Source organism: Mchenga conophoros, linkage group LG4 (assembly GCF_057382185.1).
Source record: "Mchenga conophoros isolate Kocher_MC1m ecotype Shallow Benthic linkage group LG4, M_conophoros_male_GT1.1, whole genome shotgun sequence".
NCBI lineage: Eukaryota > Metazoa > Chordata > Actinopteri > Cichliformes > Cichlidae > Mchenga > Mchenga conophoros.
Window position 1 is genome coordinate 1,497,721 of NC_140529.1, and position 24,131 is coordinate 1,521,851.

Below are 24,131 nucleotides of genomic sequence, written 5' to 3' on the forward strand. Positions count from 1 at the left end.
ACATTTATTTCTTATATAAACATTTTATTCAGCCAGCAGCTCATCTTTAGCAAAATCTTCTTACTGCTCTGCAGACAGTCAGCCAGCTCCTCCTGCTTCATTCTCCTCATGAAGTCAAGTGTGATCTTCACAAATGCCTCTCTGCTGCTCCTCTGCTCATCATCCTCCCTCTGACTCTCTAAGCATTCTGGGTAATCTGGACTCAGAGTCTTCTGGATCTTCTTCAGCTCGTTCTTCACAAAAGTGATGATGTTGTCCTCCAGCAGCTGGAACGGAATACTTTATGAATGAGCCAATCAGACTGAAATCAAGGAGCCAAACATCAGATCCATGTTGGACACACTGACGATCCACTGGTCTACAAAGAGCAGCATGGAGATGTCTTTGAACAGAATAGATGTAAAAGTAGCTGTTGTACATGTACAGACCATAAATACGGAGTCGAGGTGTGTTTGATGCTGCTGGGCAGACTGACCACTGGGAACCTCTGAGCTCTCCTGGTCATCCAATCTGATCCCGCTGACTTTTCTGTAAAAAAAAATGAGCATATTTAGTGAACGTCTGAAAATATATTTTGTGACAAATTAGCATTTTTTTCCAGCAACATAAATTCATAAGTTCAGTAAAAAAAATTTTCCCCAAACATCACAGCACAAAGGCTCTATTGAGCAAACCATCCCTTTAACGTTAACTAGTAATGACTTCGTGAACTTCTCCACAAATAAAATTTTTATCATTATATAAAAAATTACCAATAATCATCCCACAGATGTAATATTATCTACAGCTACTTTTAGTACCATTGACGTTAAGTTAGACTCTTTTTCTCCAATTGATCTTTCTGAGTTAACTTCCATAATTACTTCCTCCAAACCATCAACATGTCTTTTAGACAGTGTTGGGGAGTAACGGAATACATCTACCGCCGTTACGTATTTAAAATACAAAATATGAGTAACTGTATTCCGTTACAGTTACCGTTTAAAAAGGTGGAATTTAGAATACTGTTACTTTGCTGAAATAAATGGATTACACGGTGGTCTTTTCCTGTTTCATATTGTGGCAGGTCAGGTCTGGTTTTGTTTGACTGCTATGTTCTGTTGTTCCAGGCGGCAGTGTTACGGTTGCCATGGTTACAAGGCGACGCGCTCTGTCTGCGACTGTGTATTTCCTGGGTGAGAGAGCGCCTTTTTGTTGTTGTTGTTGTTGTGCTAAGCTATGCCGAGCAGTTGGGTTAGCGGCGGTGTGTTTCTGTTGGAAAATAAATGGCTGTGCTCCCTGGAAACTCGGGGAAGCAAGACCAAACGACACCTCTGTCTCATCCTTGTCTGAGCTCACCACAATATGTTTGGCTATACCCTCTATTTTTGGTAATTCCACGCCGGTGGAAACCCAAAGAAAACACGCATTAAGAAACCCTAATACCCGTGTCTCAATCTCACGTCTCATAATGACATGAAGAAATATTTTTTAAAATGATTTAATATGAAGGCAATAGGCAGAGTGTTACAGGCACAGCCCTAAAGAATGTAGCCTTATGGGCAGTGTAGTCCGTGCTGCAGGGAGAATGGACTGTCATACCCTTTATGTGTCTGCACGAGGAGAGAGAAAAAGGAGAGTGGAAAAGTACGAGTTGTCATCGAGCAGAAACGGGAGATGGAAGCATGTAAATATAATAATAACCACTGCAGCCAAGAAGAGTGCCTGACGAGCCCAGCTGTAAGTAAGCTATTAAGACTCGACTGTACCCTGTGTTCGTGTTTTCCTCCGAAACAATAAGTTCCGTTGGAGCAGCCTTTCAACGCCTCTCTCTGTCTCTTGAAAGCAAAGTTGACCCAGACAACAAAGTAAAGCTAGTTTTCGGCTATGAGCCCGACACGAACCCGACGTATTAGCCAGAGGTCCCTTTACTACGGTTCGGAGCCGCGGACCTTCAGTAATAGTAATAAATATCAAAGCAATAGTACATTCATGTGGTTGTAAAAAGCATGATAATATATTAAGTAATTCAAAGTATTCAGAATACTTTACTCTCATTGAGTAACGTAATGAAATACATTACAAAATACATTTTGGGGCATGTATTCTGTAATCTGTAGTGGAATACATTTTAAAAGTAACCCTAACCCTAACCCTAACCTTCCCAACACTGCTTTTAGACCCCATTCCTACAAAACTGCTCAAAGAAGTCCTGCCATTAATTAATTCTTCAATCTTCAATCCTTTCAACATGTAAATTAAATTAATCAGAACGGGTTTTTTTGTATGTAATTTGTATAGTATGTAAATGTACTTGTATATTGTATATTTTTAACATGTTGAAATAAATTACCAATCAATCAATCAATCAATCTTAAATATGATCAACCTATCTCTAATAATCAGCTATGTACCACAGGCCTTCAAGCTGGCTGTACTTAAGCCTTTACTCAAAAAGCATCTCTAGACCCAGCAGTCTTAGCTAATTATAGGCCAATCTCCAACCTTCCTTTCATATCAAACATCCTTGAAAGAGTAGTTGTCAAACAGCTAACAGATCATCTGCAGAGGAATGGCTTATTTGAAGAGCTTCAGTCAGGTTTCAGAGCTCATCACAGCACAGAAACAGCTTTAGTGAAGGTTACAAATGATCTTCTTATGGCCTCTGACAGTGGACTCATCTCTGTGCTTGTCCTGCTAGACCTCAGTGCAGCGTTCGATACTGTCGACCATAATATCCTATTAGAGCGATTAGAACATGCTGTAGGTATTACAGGTACTGCACTGCAGTGGTTTGTATCATATCTATCTAATAGACTCCAGTTTGTTCATGTAAATGGAGAGTCCTCTTCACACACTGAGGTTAATTATGGAGTTCCACAGGGTTCAGTGCTAGGACCAATTCTGTTTACATTATACATGCTTCCCTTAGGCAGCATCATTAGAAGACATAGCATAAATTTTCACTGCTATGCCGATGACACCCAGCTCTATCTGTCCATGAAGCCAGATAACACACACCAATGAGTTAAACTGCAGGAATGTCTTAAAGACATAAAGACCTGGATGGCCGCTAACTTTCTGCTTCTTAATTCAGATAAAACTGAGGTTATTGTACTCGGCCCTGAAAATCTTAGAAATATGGTATCTAACCAGATTCTTACTTTGGATGGCATTACCTTGGCCTCCAGTAACACTGTGAGGAACCTTGGAGTCATTTTTGACCAGGACATGTCCTTCAACGCACATATTAAACAAATATGTAAGACTGCTTTCTTCCATTTGCGCAACATCTCTAAAGTTAGAAATATCCTGTCTCAGAGTGACGCTGAAAAACTAGTTCATGCATTTATTACTTCCAGGCTGGACGACTGTAATTCATTATTATCAGGAAGTCCAAAAAACTCGCAGATGACCGCCCATCCCTGAGCCTGGTTTTGCCAGAGGTTTCTTCCTGTTAAAAGGGAGTTTTTCCTTCCCACTGTTGCCAAAGTGCTTGCTCATAGGAGGTCATATGACTGTTGGGGTTTTCTCTGTATCTACTGTACAATATAAAGCACCTTGAGGCAACTTTTGTTGTGATTTGGCGCTATATAAATAAAATTGAATCGAATTGAAAGGCAATATCTCTTTCTTTTCAGTTTTCTCTGTGATCAAATCTTAGCATCACTATCATGAAACATACATTCATTCAAAATGTATGTTTCAAAATGCATGAATATTGTTTGACCAGAAAAACTAATCATTGTAATGAATGGCACTCTTGTTGAGCTTACATGATAATCATTTATTCTAGGGTATGAATTGTATGGGCTCAAAATGTGGTCATAAATATTTTGTAAATCAGATTGCGTAGTTTTGAGTTTTTTGACCATGTAAACCAAAATATCTGAAAGTGTTATGTTTTTGCATAGATGAGAAATTGTGCGTGTAAAAAACATTATACAAGTTACACATTTTTTTTGTTAAGGTCTAGTTACGGATACAAAGCAAAAAACTACGTAAACTCTCAGCTCAACTTCCCTGGCTGTGTGTGAGTTTCAACTTATCAACTTTATAATGCCGATTGCCAGTCTTGGTAGCCGGGGATCAGTCTGCCAGGGCCTCCGCTCCTGGCCGCTGCCCGGCACACAATGCACCCGACCCCTATGGTACCTCCTGCGGGTGGTGGGCCTGCGGGAGGATGGGCCCATGTCCCCTTTTCAGGCTGTGCCCGGCAGGGCCACCACACGCTCGCCCTTGGGCACCCTCCCTGGGCCTGGCTCCAGGGTGGGGTCCCAGTAACCCTACCCCGGGCAGGGTAAACTGTTCCCTCGATGTTTTCTTCATAAGGGTCTTCTGAATCGCTCTTTATCTGGTTCCTCACCCAGGACCAATTTGCCATGGGAGACCCTACCAGGGGGCAAAAGCCCCTGGACAACATAGCCTCTGGGATCCCAGGGACACACAAACCCCTCCACCACGATAAGGTAGCGATTCGCGGACGTTTCAACTTTCCAGTACGAATTTTGACCAAATTTTTCTTCCTTTCATCCGATTGGTCAATGTCATGTCAATCACATATTTAACAATCCAATCAGAGAACATATGGGTTTGGCTGTCAGAGTGGCGCTGTACTGAGCTTCAGGTCCTAAAAGGGTAATACAGTTTGAAGCTGGAGGATCTCTATGTGAATATCCCATAAGACTCTTACAAGCTAGGTCCCCTAACTTTCAGTAGCTGTTGAAAGGATAAAGTTGTGGTGTATCAGTGTAAGTAAGTAAGTAAGTAAGTAAGTAAAATTTATTTATTAAGCACTTTTCACAGACAGTCACAAAGCGCTGTGCACAAATATTAAAATAAACAATACAATCAATAGACATTATACACAATGTAAAAGATCAAATGTAAATAATGTAAAAAATATAAAATATGTAGATCAACAAAAGGCTTGTTTGAACAGAAAAGTTTTTAACTGCTTTGAAAAAGAATCCACAGAGTCAAGCAAACGTAATTGTAGTGGTAAACTGTTCCACAGCCTTGGTGCCACAGACTACAAGGCTCTGTCCCCTTTTGTCTTCAGTCGTGTACAGGGCTTTATTTTTATGTTACGTACGTACAACAGTATTACAACAGACTCTGAGTCTGTGAGCGGAGATGACGAGCAGCAGTGTATTTTATAAGAAGCTTGGATAAATAATCTGGAGCCTGGCCATTTAGTGCTCTGTATGTTAAAACAAGAATTTTAAAGCGAATTCTAAACTCTATTGGGAGCCAATGTAAAGAATATAAGATGGGAGTAATGTGAACACATTTGGTAGAACAAGTTAGTAGTCTGGCTGCTGCGTTTTGTATTGCCAAGATTTCAAATATTTGACTTGACAGATGGACAGAAAGAGGCAAGAACCTGACTAATTTTAGAATGTAGCTCAGGAGGAGCTATGATCATGGTGAGATGATGAGATGAGATAGCCTTTATTTGTCACTTGCAGGTCTTTTGCCCACAACCGAGATGACAGACCTTGCCGACCATACATACAATACACAAACATCACATTGTGGAGACAGGTCAGGCTAGGTAGCGAGGAAAAAAACATCGAAATGTGTAACACAGAAGTAATTAAGGAAAGTATTACAATCTTCATCAGAAAGCAACAGAGCATGCTGGGTTGGAGGAGAAACAATACTGTTGATGGTATCAAATAGAACTCTGGAATTATTTTTATGACGATTTATAATATTATTGAAGTAAGAGGATCTGGCCTCTTTGACTGACTCATTATATAGGTAAAGTAGTTCTTTAAAGTCCTCACGATGGACAATCAGACCAGTGGACTTCCACAGACGCTCTGCTTATCGATAGGAGCGTCGAAGACCACGAGTCTGATTATTTAACCGTGGTTTGCGGGAACTAACAGAGCAATAACTGGTTTTAAAAGGAGTAACCTGATTTAGAATGGCAAGACAGTGTTCATTAAAAGAATTAGTTAAAAGCTCAACCTCGTTAGAAGAACTTTTAAAATTAAAAAGAGGAAAACTCAGAAATTATAGAGTCGTCAATAAAGCACCTGCGCCTAATAGAACCTTGAGGATGGTACTCTGAATTAACAGATACAGTAAAAGAGACAACTTCATTTAAATTCAAGTGGTCAAGGAAAACACCATAGGTGAAGACCAGAGTGTGCCCAGCCGTATGAGTAGCCCCTGCTACATGCTGAACAAAGTTGAAAGAGTCCATAATGCTCAGGAACTCCTTAGTGTTACTGTTTGTTGAGTCATCCACATGAATGTTGAAATCTCCAACAATGATAACCATGCCCATTTTAATAGTGGAAGTTAAAAATTCTTGTAGGTCTGACAAAAAAGACGCAGCAGACCCAGGTGGACGATAAATTAAAGTGCCGTATATGGGCTTTTCTCTTCCAATTTTTATTTTTATTTTATTTATTTTATTTTTATTATTTAAGCATCTCAAAAGAGTTGTAGCAGCTTGAAGAAACCATCTGGCATAAAAATGTCTTTTTAAAAATTACAGCTGTTCCACCTCCTCGTCCAGATAGCCGAGGTGCACAGATAAATGAACAGTCAGCAGGACAAAGCTCACAGATGTGAGACTTCATTCTTAAAATATAAGACTTATTGGCGATTGAGCAGGCATTAATTAACATCCATTTAAGGCTGCGACTCACTGGGACAAGGGTAGACAGAGTCCGCGCTATGCGGTAAGCCGCGCAGCAAAACAGGGTTCCTGCCGCGATCAGGCTTGGCTTTCCATGCTTTCAGATGGCAGCCTGGGTGGTAAACATAGTGGGTTGTGGGGATTAATCAAGTTCCGACAAGTCTCAGGCGAATCTCACCGGTAGCAACCCAGGAATAGAGTCCCCGAAGGTCCATCTCTTTCCGAAGACGACGGAGTAGGACATGAAGGCCAGCTCGCTTACTCTGCTTTCTCCAACAAGGCCTCTAAAGCAAAAATGAGCTAACCGGCAAGAGTGGAGGTAAACCGGGTGCTGCGTTGCACTCTAACGGCGGTAGGAAAACAGCCTCATTTCGTTGACTCTGAAAGCTATCCATTGCAGATTTGATCGCTAGCAACGCATGACGATCATAAATCCGAAGGGAGGTGACAGGGGGAATTATTAAATTATTAAATTATTCTGTTATTATGTGTTACCTTATATATGTAATCAAAGTAGTTGAATTAGAATACTGCTGTAGATCACATTATACCCTTTAATATAGAGTGTGTGAGCTGTATGTAGTTTAGTTCTCATTATATTTTTGAGTTAACAGAACATATTCACATATTAGTTCATTAGATAAATGTGCATCACTCTGTATCCTTGATCTGCTGGGAATGTGTTACACTGTTTTCTTGACATGCTTAATTGTTGAATCATGAAGAGAAGGTTGTAAGCAGGAGACTCTGTGTCTAAAGACAGGGGAGATAGATAGACCACATTCCACACCCCCACCTTACAGAAAGCAGAGAAACAACTGCCGAGGTCATAACTTAGGCGCTGTAACAGAGAAAAAATGTGATGTTTTGGCTTTTACGACTAGCTGGGGGCCACTAGAGACTATAAAAAGCTGAGCAACCCGTCACCATTTTGAGACATGTGCCTGACCCTCTGGTAGCATCTCTCCCGTCCGGACGTTGTAATGCTCTGACTGTTGAATTGTATGGAAATAAATGATTGTTGATTGAGCATTGATACACCGAGTATTGTCCTTCCTTCAGCCCAAAGATTCAAAGAACTGCGTGTTTTCAACAACTTGGTGCCGTGTGACCCGGATCTTTGGTGTGCTGAGGAGGTGTAGATTTGACCTTTGGTGAGATCGTGAGGCGAGGTGAACAGAGGACCGGTCCAAAAATAAAAAGGTAAGCACAGCCTGTTGTATTATAAATACCAAATGTGCATATTGGGCTTTCCAAATTAATCTGTTCGCTGAGTCACATGTATTTTCACAGTAAATTTGTCGGTGTCTGGTTTTTGGCGCAAGATACTAACAACATAAGTTGAGGCTGAATTCCAGTGTGTTAAATAAACTGCTTCTACCGAGATACTAATAACATACTACGTTGGTCTAGATTGCAGTAATCTGCTTCTACCGAGATACTAATAACATACTACGTTGGACTAGATGCAGCCACTTTACCTTCCACATTTAATTTTGTCTAATACTGGCTTCTGTAGCAATAATACATTAGAATTTATTCTGAAGACGCGGCCATTAGTTCAGTACATTGAAGTCGAGGTTTGAAGTTTGTTTATGGTGTCGGTTACGTCCTGGCTCTTGCCGGCTATGAAATAGAAGTTGATTTAAGGAAAAGCAGATGCTGGCTTCACGGTGCGGTTAAACACTGGCAACGTGAGAGCGAAACACGTCCGTAGGTTTGGTTTATGATACGGCCGTGTTCCGGTGATGCGGCCGTGAAGTGCAGTAGTGGTTGGTGCTAATTTTAGTACATTGAACAGAGGTTTGACGGTGGTTTGTGGCGTCAGTCGAGTTTTTTTTTTTAAGGGCTGCGGTCATAAAACAAAGTAAAATTTTACTTGCCAAGAAGTACATAGAGCAAAACCTGGTTTATGATGTCTGGTATAACTTCGGGGATGCAAGCATCACGTTTATGATGCGACTTTGCCCCGTGGTGGCGGTCATAAGCGCAGAGAAAAGGGTATTTTGGTCTATGGTGCAGTGTGCTTTCAGAAGATCTAATAGTTGAGCTCAGAGGTTTCTGTGTAAAATTCCCGCTGAGGAAAAGTGTTGTGTGTGTGAGTGTGAAAGCGCGCTCTGGGTGAGAGAGTGTGTGTGAAGCTGCGAGGCGCGCTCTGGGTGCTGTCTTGTGGGTAAAGCGCGCACTGAGTGAGAGTGTGAGTGAGGCGCGCTCTGAGTGTGTTTTTGTGTGGAGTGTGAAGCGTGAACACAGTGACAGTGACGGTTAATGTGTTTGATTAGGAGGACATTAGAGCAAATACACATTTTAGGATCAAAGGTTGATGCCTAGTGTACCTGTGGAACTTTGCCCTAGGAGTGGCGACCCTCCTGTCCGTGGACGCGTGGCCAGGACCGGCGTTGTCCAGGTGCCGAGGTGGTGACTTGGGGAGGTGAGGGCCCCCGCATAGCCACAGAAATAACACTGGAACGGCCGTGTAATCACGGGTTCACATTTATTTCCGGACTAGAACAAGACACATTTTGCGAACAAACGTTGAGTCTAGATTAGTAAAGAAATATAAAAAGGTTGAATTCCTCGTTTCAGTGGTTGAAATTGTTGTGTGCCTGTCCCCTGACGAGTGTGAAATTAAAATAAAGAGGGAATTTGGAGCCACATAGAGATAGACGGGCATAATTGGGTGTATTACTCTGTGGTGTAATAAAAATAAAAAGGAGAGATAGTAAGAGGTGTGCAGTGGAGAATTATAGAGGAGTAGAGAGAGGAATGTGTTGGGAGACTGGCGTACAGTTTACGCTGTCAAGGTAGGCGTGTTGCCTGCTTATCGGTTTAAAAGTGATGAAAATGAAATTAAAATAAATCTCTTAGTGTGTTAATACAGGAAGCTGCGGACCTGGACCAACTGCCCCCACAAGCACAGCGGCCGAAGCAAAATTATAGGTAATGGGAACCACACCCAGCACGAATCAGCAGCTGTGAAAAAGACAGCAGCGAGGAGAGAATTAGAGGAGAAATTAAGAGAAGTTTTAACACATAAAATTGGGGCCAACGGACTTGTGGAGGTTGGGAAGGCGTCCGGAGCATCACAACAAAAAGGTGAAACAAAAACACACACAAGCAGAGAAATCTGAGAGAAAGGCTCCTTTTAAGGTAACGCCTAGTTTGAGAAAAGATAAAATTAACCTGCTTTTATACAAATGCACATACACGCAATGAAGAAACAGCTTACACTCATGAACACGTGAAGATTTTCCAGCAAGGTTAAAGAAAAATTAACATACTTAAATGATGAAGTCTATACATTACTGACAAAGAAACCCTCTGGGTTGCAGGACAACAATTTAACTAAAAAAAAAAAAAAGGAACACTGGTCTAACCAACCAGGCAAGACGCAACAAATTTAGTGGTTAAAAGAGTCAAATTGTGACATGTTTTCTGCTGATTGATTAATAAAAGTGATTACTGAATGAAAGAAAGTTCCTTTTTTGGGCTTTTAAACATGATCTTAAGAATTTTAATATGTACCTGTGTTGTCCTGTCAACTTGGTGGGTTAGGAGTTGATTATATCGGGAGACAAAAAACAAAAAAAGGGGGAGAGAAGGCTGACACAGGGCCTGGCCCCATTGTCTCCCCTCTGAATAACACAGCCAACACAACATCATTTTCCTGTTCGTTTGTTTTTGTTTTTTTGTTTGTTTTTGTTTTTTCTATACATATTTAATTACAGGCTGCTTTGCCGGCCCTGAAAGCCGAGGCTGACTGGACTCCTGCTCTCCCCCATATGTGACACTGACCAAATGCTGCAACAGCTGGACCCACAACAACGACCTGAGAATGTCAACAGACCTGCAGGAATGTGATCTCATGCAGCCGAGACGGAGAGCACTAAACCTAAGGCCCGTTTCACTACACGGGGGAAAATTCCCAGACTGCGTCAGCTGACAGAGCTGTGACGAGACGCCCACCAAGCCCGAATGAAAAGTAAGGCCGAGCGAAAGAATGCTGACCTTGATAACTTTGCATTCACACTGTGCAGGACAGTGATGGACCAACACGGATGATCGGGTGGCGAAAAAGGGCGTGACCGAGACAAGAGGAGTAACTGAGGACAGAAGGCACCTCAGAATGGACAAAAACACAGAAGAAGATGCAGGTTTCACCTGCGGTGAACATCGACACTGGAGAAAGGACTGCCCCAATTGGGGTCAGAACCAGGACGGACTGAATTTTGAGCAGCAGCAGCAGCAGCAATGGTCGCAAACAAACTGAAAAAGGAGGGGGGCAGGACCCCAGGGCATGCTTCAGGCCGTGGTTTACCCAGAACACCAGAACAGGAAAGTGATGAACACAAACACCCACACAAACACACACATCTACATGCACTGACTCAGAATGAAGAGAAACACACACACACACACACGTCTCCAAACACACAGATTCAGAATGAAGTGAAATACACACATGAACACGTGCACTCGTTGAGTGAGTGAGAAATGACACACACACACACACACACACACACACACACACACACACACACGGGAATGTTGATTCACTGAGAAGTGATGCACACACATACACATGCACACGCTTGTGCAATAAAGAGTGATCCACACGCACACACACATACACGCTGATGCAATGAAGAATGCTTTGCTTATGCTGATATGCCAAATGCTGCACACAAACATCCCAATGCATAATTTTTATGAGGAGCCATTGATTACTTAGAATGTGTTATATGTCACCCAGAGGGTATTTATGTAGAGTTTAGGAATAAGGTCTAAAAAGTTTGGTTATGAAAACAATGTCTGTGCGTGATGTCTGTTTATGGCTCAAGGCCTTGACTGAGTTCTTTGCTGTGCTTCACACAGCCCTGATGAGGAACAGTGGCACAGAGTGAAATTGATGAATTAATAGTGTAAGTTTAGGTCGGAGTACGGCATTTTCTGTGATTGAGTTTTAATTCAAGGAGGAACAAAAGGTGTTACGGCACCTGAGGTTCTCATTCCCACACAATATTGTCCCGGCAGGAAGCAAAATGTTCCTGTGAATTTCTGGTTGATTGTTTGGTTTTGTTTAGCGCTAGCTTGATTTTATCAGTGAGCTTTGGCTTGTGTTCTTTCTCGTAAGCGAGAGAGGGATAGTTTTATGCTTGGACATGTCTGCAACGGGCCCTAGTTTGTGTTATTTTAGTAGTATTTTGTTGGTTATGTCTGTTTTCGTTTTTGTTACAGTGCACTGGAGAAAAAACATCTGAGAGGTGTGATCCACCGGTGGTGATATGTTGATATTTTGTGAGTTCATGATTTAACAATCAGCTCTTTAAACAAGGCCTGAAAGATTGAAATTTAAAGCGCTATAAAATATTATTACTGTAAACAGTTGCAAAGTGTGCTTCTCCATGATTGTAACTGGCTTGGGAGAAATTCACTTATAGGGAACACTGAGAAGTTCTGAGTCTAAAAGGATTGCACCGAGTCAATCCGGCCCAAAAAAAAAAAAAAAAAAAAAAAAAAAAACAACAAGGAATTGTTTTCCTTTAAAATGATGACGTCATCTTGCTGGTGATGGATGCTCGAATAGGTTGCGCGTGAGACTCCATTATCAGCAACATCTGGTATGAATGTGTATGGAGGTATGCATGTGAATGGACTGTGATGGACTGACGACTAAAAGCTTTGACTGACTTGATACTGAGACAATGACTGCACCCACTTTAGGATTAGTAAATGCCAATAAACAATTCACCCAGCCGACAAGAGAAGGGTGGATGCTTCGCTTTGTTTTGTTTTGTTTTTTCAGGAGCAGGAGGATAAGAGAGACTGGAGGAGGAGACTCTAGCTTCACATAAGTATGAACTGCAGACTTAACACTGTGGTTGCTGATTTTGAGTTACTGATGTTTGCATTAAGAAAACTGTGCTATATTAGCTGTGTTTTGATTAAGGTATCATGTTATATTATTGGGAATGCCAAATGCTACAGTGGAGATAACTATTGATATCACTCATGACTGGAATATGTTATTATTAACCACAGCAGGCCACTGTAAAAAGTCAATTAAATTTTATAGAGGAAAATCGCCAAAATTGAACAATACCTATGAATGACTGGCCACATTCAGAATAGAGATATGCAAGAATAAACATTGGTCCACATGATTTAGGTTCTCACTTGAAATAGTAAGTTATTAAATGTAGAATATAATCGACAGGGACATTTGATAGGATGTGGTACTGCAAAAGAACAAGAGCAAAGTAAATAAAGAAAATATTGTGTTTAGTTTGGATAAATTCAAATTAAAATGTACCATTACACTCAGAGGACCAATATGGAATAAAACATATGCAAAATTTGTAGGAAGTACATGACTGATAACTGTTCTGTCCTGAGCGTTTGTTTCTAGAGCACCCACTTGACCACACCAACAGTTTCTCGCCACCGAGGAGGGGTACTTGCAAAAAAGAATAAAATAAAAATCTGAGTTTAACAAAACATTTTAAATGTAAATATCAAGCTTACCTTTCTTTTTCCATGAAATATGCTTGTGGGCACGCCAGCCATTTTGAAAAGGTGGGCAAAACAATTGGCAAGGCCACACCCCCACACATGTGATATAATTTTAAAGGTACTGTTGCCCTCTCTAAGAAACATCTGGACTTAGAGGAGTGGCAAGTAGAGTATGCGAGCTACAAGCAAAAACTAAAATGTGTACTACAATGTGCAAAAATGAAATACTGGGTCATCAGGGGGTCATGAGGGACATTTATAAAACTAAAAGTCCCACTAACCTTAAAGTGCACTTGAAAAGCTCACACAAGAAGGTTAACCTAGCTTACCTAGAAGACCTCATCAGGGGGAGCACACTCCCCCTCCTTGAAGAGCTCACCCACTCAACCCGCATCCCCAGAAAACAGCTAACCCCAGATAAGGCAGCGTGATGTATCCCGAGACAACAGGACTGGGACATCTAAATAAAGGTGTGAAACAATCGCCTTCAAAAGGTTATCAATTCACTCCAACCAAAATTAGGACCACACGGTGCGGCAAGAGTTAATAGTTATTAGTCTCAACACCCAAGGATAACCAGAAGAGCATGACTGATATGATGGAACTGGGATTTTGTTACACTTAATTTTTGCAAAACACAAATAAAACTAAATTGAAACTAAGGATTTTCAGAAAATAAAAACTACACTAAACTAGCAAAGAATTGGTAAAAACTAATTACAATTGGTAAAAACTAATTACAACTGGTAAAAATTGAAAATCTGGAGTCGAAACTAAATAAAAATAACAACTAATGGAAATGGCGAAAAGTTTAAAACCCTGGTGCAGAGATTGGCAAATCTGACCAGGAAACGTTATAAAATGGATTGTCAGGATAGTCAGCGTTAAAGCCACTTTTGACAGTCCATACTAGGATGGCATTGGACATCTTCGGGGCAGAAAAGGGTTGGTGTGACCAAGGTGTGGTTTGGCTTGTTGTATGTACATTTCAAAATGTTACAGCTCTGGATGGACCAGTTACCAGATATGATGTCACTAACCTTCTCTTTTAAGTGTCTAGCTCCAATGAATTGACACATGGGAGTGTGTCAAAAAGGGGGAGTTGAGTCCGAACATCAAACAATGGTGTTATGAACATTTTATGACGTTGTTTCTGTGTTTAATAAATTAGCTATGGTAAAACTTAAGCTTATAATGTGTTAGACTTAGAAAGGGTTCACTAATTTTTTATTTCTTTTACACACACATAGATTATGATTAGAATAAGTCCTGAACATAATATTTTAAACCAAATTTGAATCATTAGAAGAACAATGGATAACAATATTAGATTATCAAGGCTAGGGAGAGAGGTGTTTTGGTTTTCTGTCTCTTGCAGAGAAAGGAACAGACACCAGACGGGGACCCGGAGATGTGAGGACCCTTCACAGCAGGGACAGATGTAGGGACTGCCGAGACAGCAACTGGGGTCAAGTGTCATGACGTTTGGGCTCCTGGAGAAGATGGATCCCACAAACACAGCAATAACCATGAAGGGGTTGGCGAAAACCAGGAACACCAGACCAACGAGGTTCGAGAGGCTCTTGGCAGAAAGGGGGACACGCCGGTGAACCCAAAACACACAGATCCTTGTTTGAAATCGGGGCAGAATAATCCCCAGAACTGTGCAATGACTAAAGGGTGGTCTAACCCCGGAGGTCGAAGAAAGAAGCTGAGAATCACCCAACTGGAAGACACTGGTAGCTGCAGCAATAAAAATAAAGGTTAAAAGCTCCTTAGACAGAGGTTCTAGTCTAAGTACATTTGAAAGGTATAAGGGGGCATTAAAATGGGAGTGGAAAACTGGAGCACCAAAATAAAGCTGTGGGAGAATTGGGGAGTGATGGGAGAGTCATCTGTAACTGCTGTTATGGTTGTAAATCTAACTTTGCTTGCATCTGAACTGCGTGAACACAGAGGTCATCCCACTTATGGTCCACCCGTTAAAGGGGGACAGAGGGCCTCAGGATCAAGAAAACTTGGACCTTGCGACCCTGGAGTGCATGTTGTAAGTGATCTCTTTCAGAGATCAAAAGGGGGAATTATTAAATTATTCTGTTTTTATGTGTTACCTTATATATGTAATCAAAGTAGTTGAATTAGAATACTGCTGTAGATCACATTATACCCTTTAATATAGAGTGTGTGAGCTGTATGTAGTTTAGTTCTCATTATATTTTTGAGTTAACAGAACATATTCACATATTAGTTCATTAGATAAATGTGCATCACTCTGTATCCTTGATCTGCTGGGAATGTGTTACACTGTTTTCTTGACATGCTTAATTGTTGAATCATGAAGAGAAGGTTGTAAGCAGGAGACTCTGTGTCTAAAGACAGGGGAGATAGATAGACCACATTCCACACCCCCACCTTACAGAAAGCAGAGAAACAACTGCCGAGGTCATAACTTAGGCGCTGTAACAGAGAAAAAATGTGATGTTTTGGCTTTTACGACTAGCTGGGGGCCACTAGAGACTATAAAAAGCTGAGCAACCCGTCACCATTTTGAGACATGTGCCTGACCCTCTGGTAGCATCTCTCCCGTCCGGACGTTGTAATGCTCTGACTGTTGAATTGTATGGAAATAAATGATTGTTGATTGAGCATTGATACACCGAGTATTGTCCTTCCTTCAGCCCAAAGATTCAAAGAACTGCGTGTTTTCAACAGTGGTAAACATAGTGGGTTGTGGGGATTAATCAAGTTCCGACAAGTCTCAGGCGAATCTCACCGGTAGCAACCCAGGAATAGAGTCCCCGAAGGTCCATCTCTTTCCGAAGACGACGGAGTAGGACATGAAGGCCAGCTCGCTTACTCTGCTTTCTCCAACAAGGCCTCTAAAGCAAAAATGAGCTAACCGGCAAGAGTGGAGGTAAACCGGGTGCTGCGTTGCACTCTAACGGCGGTAGGAAAACAGCCTCATTTCGTTGACTCTGAAAGCTATCCATTGCAGATTTGATCGCTAGCAACGCATGACGATCATAAATCCGAAGGGAGGTGACACCAGAAAAAACTGCAACAAAAACACTTGCATAGCATATAAAATAAACAAACACACGGACGAAGGCAGCAGCACAGCCAAACACAGGCGCCATCTTGACCCTGTGGTCAGAAATACCATTACTTTAGTATTACCTTCACACAAAGTCAGGGCTGACCCAGGACCATTACTGTGAGTCACACTTTGCAGTATATAGGTCTTTTCACAATGGAGGTGGCATCCACTGTGCTGACCGCTAACTAAGAGCAAAGGATCCAAAAATTTGTGGTGTTAGTCGCTGAGCTCTCTCGTTTTTTGCACCAGCTCTACGTTTACTAGATGCACCTGCTCCTTGTCATTATAAAGCATGTATCTCTCTGACTTTATATCCTCTACAAAAGTTTGTGTTGTATTATATTCAAATCTTCAATAAAAACATGTATCACTCATTCACAACGAAGAAAGCTTTATAACTATCCCGACTAGTAAAGCGCTTGTCATTTCCACAACACTGCTTTCCCCCCGAGATCCACAGAGTTGTTGAAAAGGCTCTGGAGGTCCATGTATAAGCACGTAAACCTGTGACAAAAAAAATTCACCAAACTTGGACACGAACAGGTTTTCCTTTGTGGTGATGAAGAAAAACAGTGGCACGTGAAATGGCATTTACCCAACCAGGATCTGAAGCTCAGTAAAGCACCCCTCCGACAGCCAAACCCATCTGTTCTCTGGTTGGATTGTTAAATTTGTGTTTTCATAACATAATCAGGTTACGACCCGGCTCGAAATGACCATAACAAGAGCAGGGTGTCCCGTGACTTCCCACGCCCAAACAGACACAGCCACAGCATCGGACTTTTAACAATGGTTTATTCACAACAATGGCACTTAAGGTAGTGGGAGTGTATAATTTCGGGGTGAGCTAAGTTCAAGGTTCAAGGTTCAAGGTTCTTTATTTGTCACATGCATAGTTATACAAGTATAACACACAGTGAAATGTAGCCTGACACGCTACATTATATATATATATAGTATATGCATTGGGTGAATGTGCAGTAGTAGCAGCAAGCAGGTGAATTCTGTACATTAATATGAATAGACATCTGACTATTTTACAGGATAGACAATATAAACATATTTAAAATTAAAGGAATTTGGAATGTACATTGTGCCTTGGTTTAGAGTGTCTGGAAGAGTCCTGTCTCAGTCAATTATAGATGATGTGAAAGGGCGGGTGTGTGTGTTTAGGGCACGGATGGCTTGGGGATAGAAGCTCCTCTTGAGTCTCTCTGTCCTTGCCCGGATGATGCGGAACCTTCTACCAGATTGCAGAAGTTGGAACAGTTTGTTGCCAGGATGGGACGGGTCCTTCAGTATCTGCGCTGCTCTAGTCCGGCATCTCCTGGTGTAGGTGTCCTGAAGCGGGGGGAGAGCAATCCTGCAGCAGCGTTCTGCTGTACGGATCACTCTCTGGAGAGCTTTTTGGTCCTTCACACAGCTGTTCCCAAACCACGATGTCATGTTCTGTGTGAGGATGCTCTCCACAGCGCCTGTATAGAAAATCCTGAGGATCTTTGGAGAGACCCTGAACTTCCTCAGTTGTCGTAGGTGATACAGGCGCTGCCTAGCCTTTTTGGTCTGGACCTGAATGTGGGCAGCCCATGTCAGGTCTGAGATGTGAACACCAAGATACTTGAAGGACTGCACCCTCTCCACTGGAGCTCCATTGATGATGATGGGCTTGTAGTCTCTGTGCTGACTCCTTCTGAAGTCCACCACCAGCTCCTTGGTCTTGCTGACGTTCAGCTGGAGGTGGTTGTCCTGGCACCACGATGCCAGATTCTTCACTTCATCCATGTAGGCCGCCTCATCGTTGTTGGAGATGGCACCCAACACCACTGTGTCGTCAGCAAACTTCACAATGGTGTTGGAGCCATGGGTGGCCACACAGTCTGAAGTGTAGAGGGAGTAGAGCAGTGGCGAGAGGACACATCCCTGAGGTGCTCCTGTGTTGATGGTGATGCTGTTGGAGAAGCACCTGCCCACCCTCACCACCTGAGTTCTGCCAGTGAGGAAGTCCAACACCCATGCACACAGACGGCTGTTAAGTCCCAGGTCCCTCAGCTTTGTGAACAGTCTGCAGGGCACTATTGTGTTAAACGGTGAACTGTAATCAACAAACAGTATTCGCACATAGTTACCCTGTTTCTTGTCCACGTGGCTGAGAGTGGTGTGTAGGACGTGGGCGATGGCATCCTCTGTGGATCTGTTGGATCTGTAGGCGAACTGCAGCGGATCTGTGGTGTCTGGGATGGAGGAGGAGATGATGTTCTTCAGCAGCCTCTCAAACACCTTCATTACTACCGAGGTCAGTGCAACTGGCCGGTAATCGTTCAGGGATGAGGGTTTGCTGTGCTTGGGCACAGGGATGATGGTGGATCTTTTGAAGCATGTGGGGACCACAGACTTCGCCAGGGACTCGTTGAAAATGTAAGTGAACACACCTGCTAGCTGGTCAGCACAGCAGCGCAGCAGACGGCCGGTGATGCCGTCTGGCCCCGCCGCTTTCCTTGTGTTCACTCTCCTCAATGCCGCACGGACGTCATGCTCCGCGATGCTGGTCACCGGTCTCTCGCTGATGACGTCACTGTCCTCGGTAGTCAGGGGGTAGATAGCATTAGCCGCCCGGCTAACCTCGAAACGGGCGTAGAACTGCTTCAGCTCATTGGTGAATGCAGAGTCGGCGTTGATCGGCGCAGTGTCCCTGGCTTTGTAGTCCGTAATGGTGCGTAGTCCGTGCCACATACTCCGTGTGTCGCCCTGGTGGAAGCGGGACTCCACACATTCCCGGTACCGGCGTACCGGCCAACACAACAAACAAAACTCAACCTAGGCTTCGGTTCCCCTCTGACCTGTTCAAGGAAAAGAAAAGAAAAGAAAGACCTCCCTGGTCTAAAAACACAGGAGAAAAGAAGGCTTCCCAAAATAATTGGCAGCTCACCCCTACTTGCTCCGCACTTCACACACATGTCCGACCTTTTAACTAAATACTATGGCTACGGCCGCTCCGTCTGGACCTGAGGCAAGTGCACGGGAAGTCTGCCACACCCCCCGCACCGCAGCTCTTCAGTCGCCCTTGTATAGTTCACGTCCACAGCAGGAACCAGTTACATCAGGCCGTTCCTTAGGTCCACCAATCACAGCGACTGCACAGGTGAATTTGCATACATACATTAAGAAACAAATAACCCACCAACACACGCACGTAACACCCCCCACCATAAGAATTAAACAACCACTGCATGTTTAATTCCTACCTGTTTACACTGCTCTAGATAGGGCATCAGCGAGGACATTATCGAGGCCCTTTTTATGGCTAATTTGTAAGTTGAAGTCTTGTAAAAGGAGGGACCAGCACACGAGTCGCTGGTTGGAGTTTTGCATTCGGAAAAGAAACACAAGCAGATTATGGTCTGTGAACACTTGAACTGGCACGGAGCTAGACCCGACGTAGACCTCAAAGTGTTGTAAGGCTAGCAATAATGCAAGCGCTTCCTTTTTGATGGTGCTATAGTTCACTTGGTGTTTATTGAACTTCTTCGAGAAATAGCAGATCGGACGGTCCACTCCGTGATGAGCTGCCTGCAGCAGAACCGCACCCGCTGCAGTTGCGCTGGCATCCACCACCAACTTAAAAGGAGATTAAAAGTTAGGTGCTGCTAAAACTGAGGCACTGCACAGTAAAGTTTTCACTGACTCAAAAGCAGTTTGGCACGCCGCAGTCCATGTGAAGGGTTTGGTTGGGCTGACTAGGTCAGTCAGGGGAGCGACTACGGAGGCAAAGTTTTTACAGAAACCGTGATAGTAACCACACATTCCCAAGAAGCGGCATAACGCCCTCCTTGTTTGTGGAATCGGAAACTCAATAATAGCCTCCACCTTAGCGGTTACAGGGCACACTCGCCCGTGACCCACCTGCTTTCCGAGGTAGGTGATGGTGGCTTTTCCAAACTCACATTTGGTCAGATTTACAGTTAGCGATGCTTCCTCGAAACGCTTAAAAACAGTTAAGAGGGTTTGGAGATGACTGCTCCAGGAAGCAGAATAAATGACCACATCATCTAAGTAGGCATCACAGTTAGGGACCCCAGCCAAAACCTTAGCCATCAGGCGCTGAAATGTCGCTGGAGCATTACGCAAGCCAAAGGGCATCACGGTATACTGAAGGAAGTGATCGGGGGTAACGAATGCAGAGATCTCAGACGCTCTTGCAGTTAAAGGAACCTGCCAATATCCCTTTAATAAATCCAATTTGGTCACATAAGTAACGGATCCCACCCGATCAACACAGTCATCCATCCTAGGTAATGGGAAAGAGTCTGCTTTAGTGGCCACATTCACCTTTCGATAATCTGTGCAGAATCGAGGAGTATTGTCAGATTTGGGCACTAACACACATGGGGAGCTCCATGCGCTAGCACTTGGAACGGCTAAGCCATGCTCAAGGAGGTAATTGACTTCTCTCTGCATTATTTCCCTTTTTACTGGATTCACCCGGTACACATGTTGTTTAATTGGCTTTTGGCCCTCCACATCAACGTCATGACTTAAGACAGTCGTTTGGCGCGGGTGATCAGAGAAAAGCGACACGTTATTTTTTATCAGAGTAATGGTGTCAGTTTGAGCAGTTTCAGGTAAATCGGCAACAAATGATTCAAGATCATTTAAAATTACTGAATTTTTCAGCCCACTACCTAATGCATCATCCCTCCCAGATAATCCGTCATCCGACAGTTTATAGGCGGGGAGGATGGCAACAGCGCACACGGGGATAGAACAGTTTCAACGTATTCACATGACAAACCCTGGTTTTTTGCCGCCGATCTGGAGTGCGAATCACATAATGGTTATTGTCGAGTTTACATTCAACACTGTAAGGACCAGCAAACTGCGTTAGTAAACTGGACCCTACTACAGGCAATAACATCAACACCTTCTCCCCTGGTTGAAAACTTCTATCCACAGCTTTTTTGTCAAAACGAGCCTTCATTTTAGTTTGCACTTGCTTTAGGTTTTCCCCGGCTATTTTCCACGCTAGGCGAAGCCTGTCTCGAAGCTGACTCACATAGTCAGGTACACTACATGGCTCCTCCGGGGCCTCCGACAGCCATTTTTCCCTCAAAAGTCGGAGAGGGCCTCGGACCACATGTCCGAAAACCAACTCCGCAGGGCTAAATCCCAGCGACTCCTGTTTAGTCTCTCTAATGGCAAACAACAATAGGGGCAACCCCTCATCCCACTCTTTACCAGACTCCAAACAGAACTTACGTAACATAACTTTGAGAGTTTGGTGGAACCTTTCCAAAGCACCTTGACTTTCGGGGTGATATGGACTGGATGTAACATGCTTAGCATGTAGTTCTTTAACAACCTGTGCAAAGACTCTGGACATGAAGTTGGCGCCTTGGTCCGTTTGAATGATTTTCGGCAACCCAAACACAGAAAAGAATTTGATCAAAGCTTTAATTACTGCTTTGGCTTTCACCGTACACAGCGGAATGGCTTCCGGAAATCTCATTGCTGAGCACATTACAGTAAGAATATACTGATGACCGGCTTTTGTTCTCGGCAACGGTCCCACACAGTCTAGTATTACCTTTTCGAAAGGTTCACTCATTAATGGAATAGGAGATAACTGCGCAGGTGGATTGGGCTTATTGGGTTTGCCCACCAACTGGCAGGTGGCACAAGACCGACAGTAATCAGCTACGTGTTTTTTTAAGCCAGGCCAAAAGAAATTGCCCAGCACTCTGTAATAAGTTTTATTTATTCCGAGGTGCCCAGCCATGCCGGCATCATGTGCTAAGCTTAGCACCAGATCACGATGCTGAGATGGTACCACCACCTGTGCAACACTTGATGTTCCACTCTGATCAGAAGACCACCGCTTCATTAACACGCCATCCTGCAGGAAAAAACAGGGAAGGGTGCTTTCCCCAGCCGTGACAACGGCTGCAAAACAGGAACTCAAAGACTTGTCATTTTCCTGAGTGCTTACCAAAGCTTCTTTATTCACATCGCCGCTCAATGCCAGTATTAATTTTAGCACACTGCATTTATCCCCCACACTGTCTTTCTCCCGTACAGAAGATTTTTGCTCCCCAGCCGCAAACGTATCTGCGATACTAACCACATCAGCAAATTTGTGCGCTTGCGCCCGCGTAACAGCGCAAACGGGAAAAACTGTCGCTTTTGGATCAGCAGCAACAGGTGTATCCATCACTTCAGGCGGTGGAAGCACTTTCCCCCTGGCCAAATCGTTGCCCAAGATAAACGACACACCTTTAAACGGCAACTGTCGTCTTATGGCAACCTTCACAGGTCCAGTTGTGATAGGTAGTGTAGATATACTCTGTGAAGGGGCACCCGAAGAACACTCATTTCAATTCCCCACACCAACACATCCGTGTGGCAGGCGGTTTTATCCGACAGTGGCAACACGTCATCTAACATAAAAGATTGATGTGCCCCGGTGTCTCGGAGAATGGTGATAGTAACCCTGTCCTTCTCTTCTCCTGCCACCGAAACGAAGCCTTGGGAAAGAAAGGGATTAAAATGTGACTCTACCTCCATTTCTGGGTCACACCCCTGCATCTGGTCAGGACAGATAGGTGGGGAAACTACTTTAATGAGCCCCACGGGTCCCTTAGACCCTCTGCGCCTCTTTCTTCCACAGCGCAGGACAACTGGCAATCAGGTGACCAGACTCCCGGCAATAAACATTCCCGCCTTTCAGTTTCCTCCTGTCTCGCCCTTCGGGTCTGTTCTCGTGCTGCCCCGGTTGGAAAAATGACTTTATGTGTGAGGGTGAATTCATCTGCTAAAACTGCTGCTTTTGCCAGGGACATCACCTTCTGCTCATTTAAATAAACTACCAACTGATCCGGGAGACACTTTTTAAATTCTTCTAAAAGAACCAACTCCTTCAATCCCTCAATATCCTTCACTTTGCTGGCTTGCATCCAGCGTTCAAACAAGCGATGTTTCTCAAGGGCAAACTCCACAAAGGTTTGTTCAGCGGTCTTTTCACTTTTACGAAATTTCTGACAGTAAGCCTCAGGAACTAATTCATACGCGTGCAGAATTGATTTTTTTACAATATCATATTGGAGGCTGTCATTAACGGAAAGGCTAGTACATACTTCCTGAGCCTTGCCGATTAACTTACACTGGAGTAGCAGTGCCCAAAACTCCTTAGGCCAACTCAATGCAGCTGCTATACGCTCAAAAGCATCAAAATAGGAATCAACCTCAGCCTCCCGAAACGGAGGTACTAGTTTAACATGTTTGGTGATGTCAAAACTTGGTGAAGTAACTGTGGATGTGTCAGGGCGACTCGAGACAGGTGTGGAGGCAGCGGAAACAGGTGTCGAGACAGCGGCGGGCTTACGCTCCAACTCCAACGCTGTGACCCGGAGGTGCATAGCTTGCACCTCAAGCTCTTTAGCGCAAACCTCTATCTCCCTAATACGGAGGGTCAAACGGAGGTCCTCCGTAGACCCTACTGCCTGAGGCTCCTCAGCCGCCCCAGACCCCACCTCGGCCACATCCGACCCCGCCTCATCCGCATCGGGCTCCACCTCAGCTGGAGACACGCTAACGGGTCCTTTGGCATCTGGCTCCGGCTCAGCCTCCAGAGCCACCTCCACGCCGCCCCTACCAGGCCGCTTTACAGCTGCCTGCGGGGAAGGGAGAATGCCCCGCTCCACCAAACCTGCACACAAAGCAACCTTCACCTCCGCTTTACGGGCATTGTAGGACACTTTAATATCAAAAAACTTGCTATAATAAGCAAATCCGCCTTTCTACACAACTCTATCTTATCCCAGGAAGGCGAGGTAACAAAGTCATCTAAAGAAAACCCCATCCTCCCCCACACACCTCACTCCTCCCCACACA

The 24,131-nt window shown here is 43.7% G+C and overlaps 1 protein-coding gene across 6 annotated transcripts in view; it reads right to left on the reverse strand.

The window, feature by feature from the left end:
- LOC146575232 (NLR family CARD domain-containing protein 3-like) overlaps window positions 1-24,131 on the reverse strand; it is a 45,756-nt gene that overhangs the window by 11,553 nt on the left and 10,072 nt on the right. For all 6 annotated transcript variants that reach the window (XM_085269844.1, XM_085269843.1, XM_085269842.1 and 3 more), the window contains 2 exons: window positions 429-528; window positions 65-266 (listed from right to left, as the gene is read on the reverse strand). In XM_085269844.1, the coding sequence (XP_085125970.1) occupies window positions 65-266; window positions 429-431 (205 nt within the window). In that variant the 5' untranslated portion in view covers window positions 432-528. The remainder of the gene's footprint in view (window positions 1-64; window positions 267-428; window positions 529-24,131) is intronic.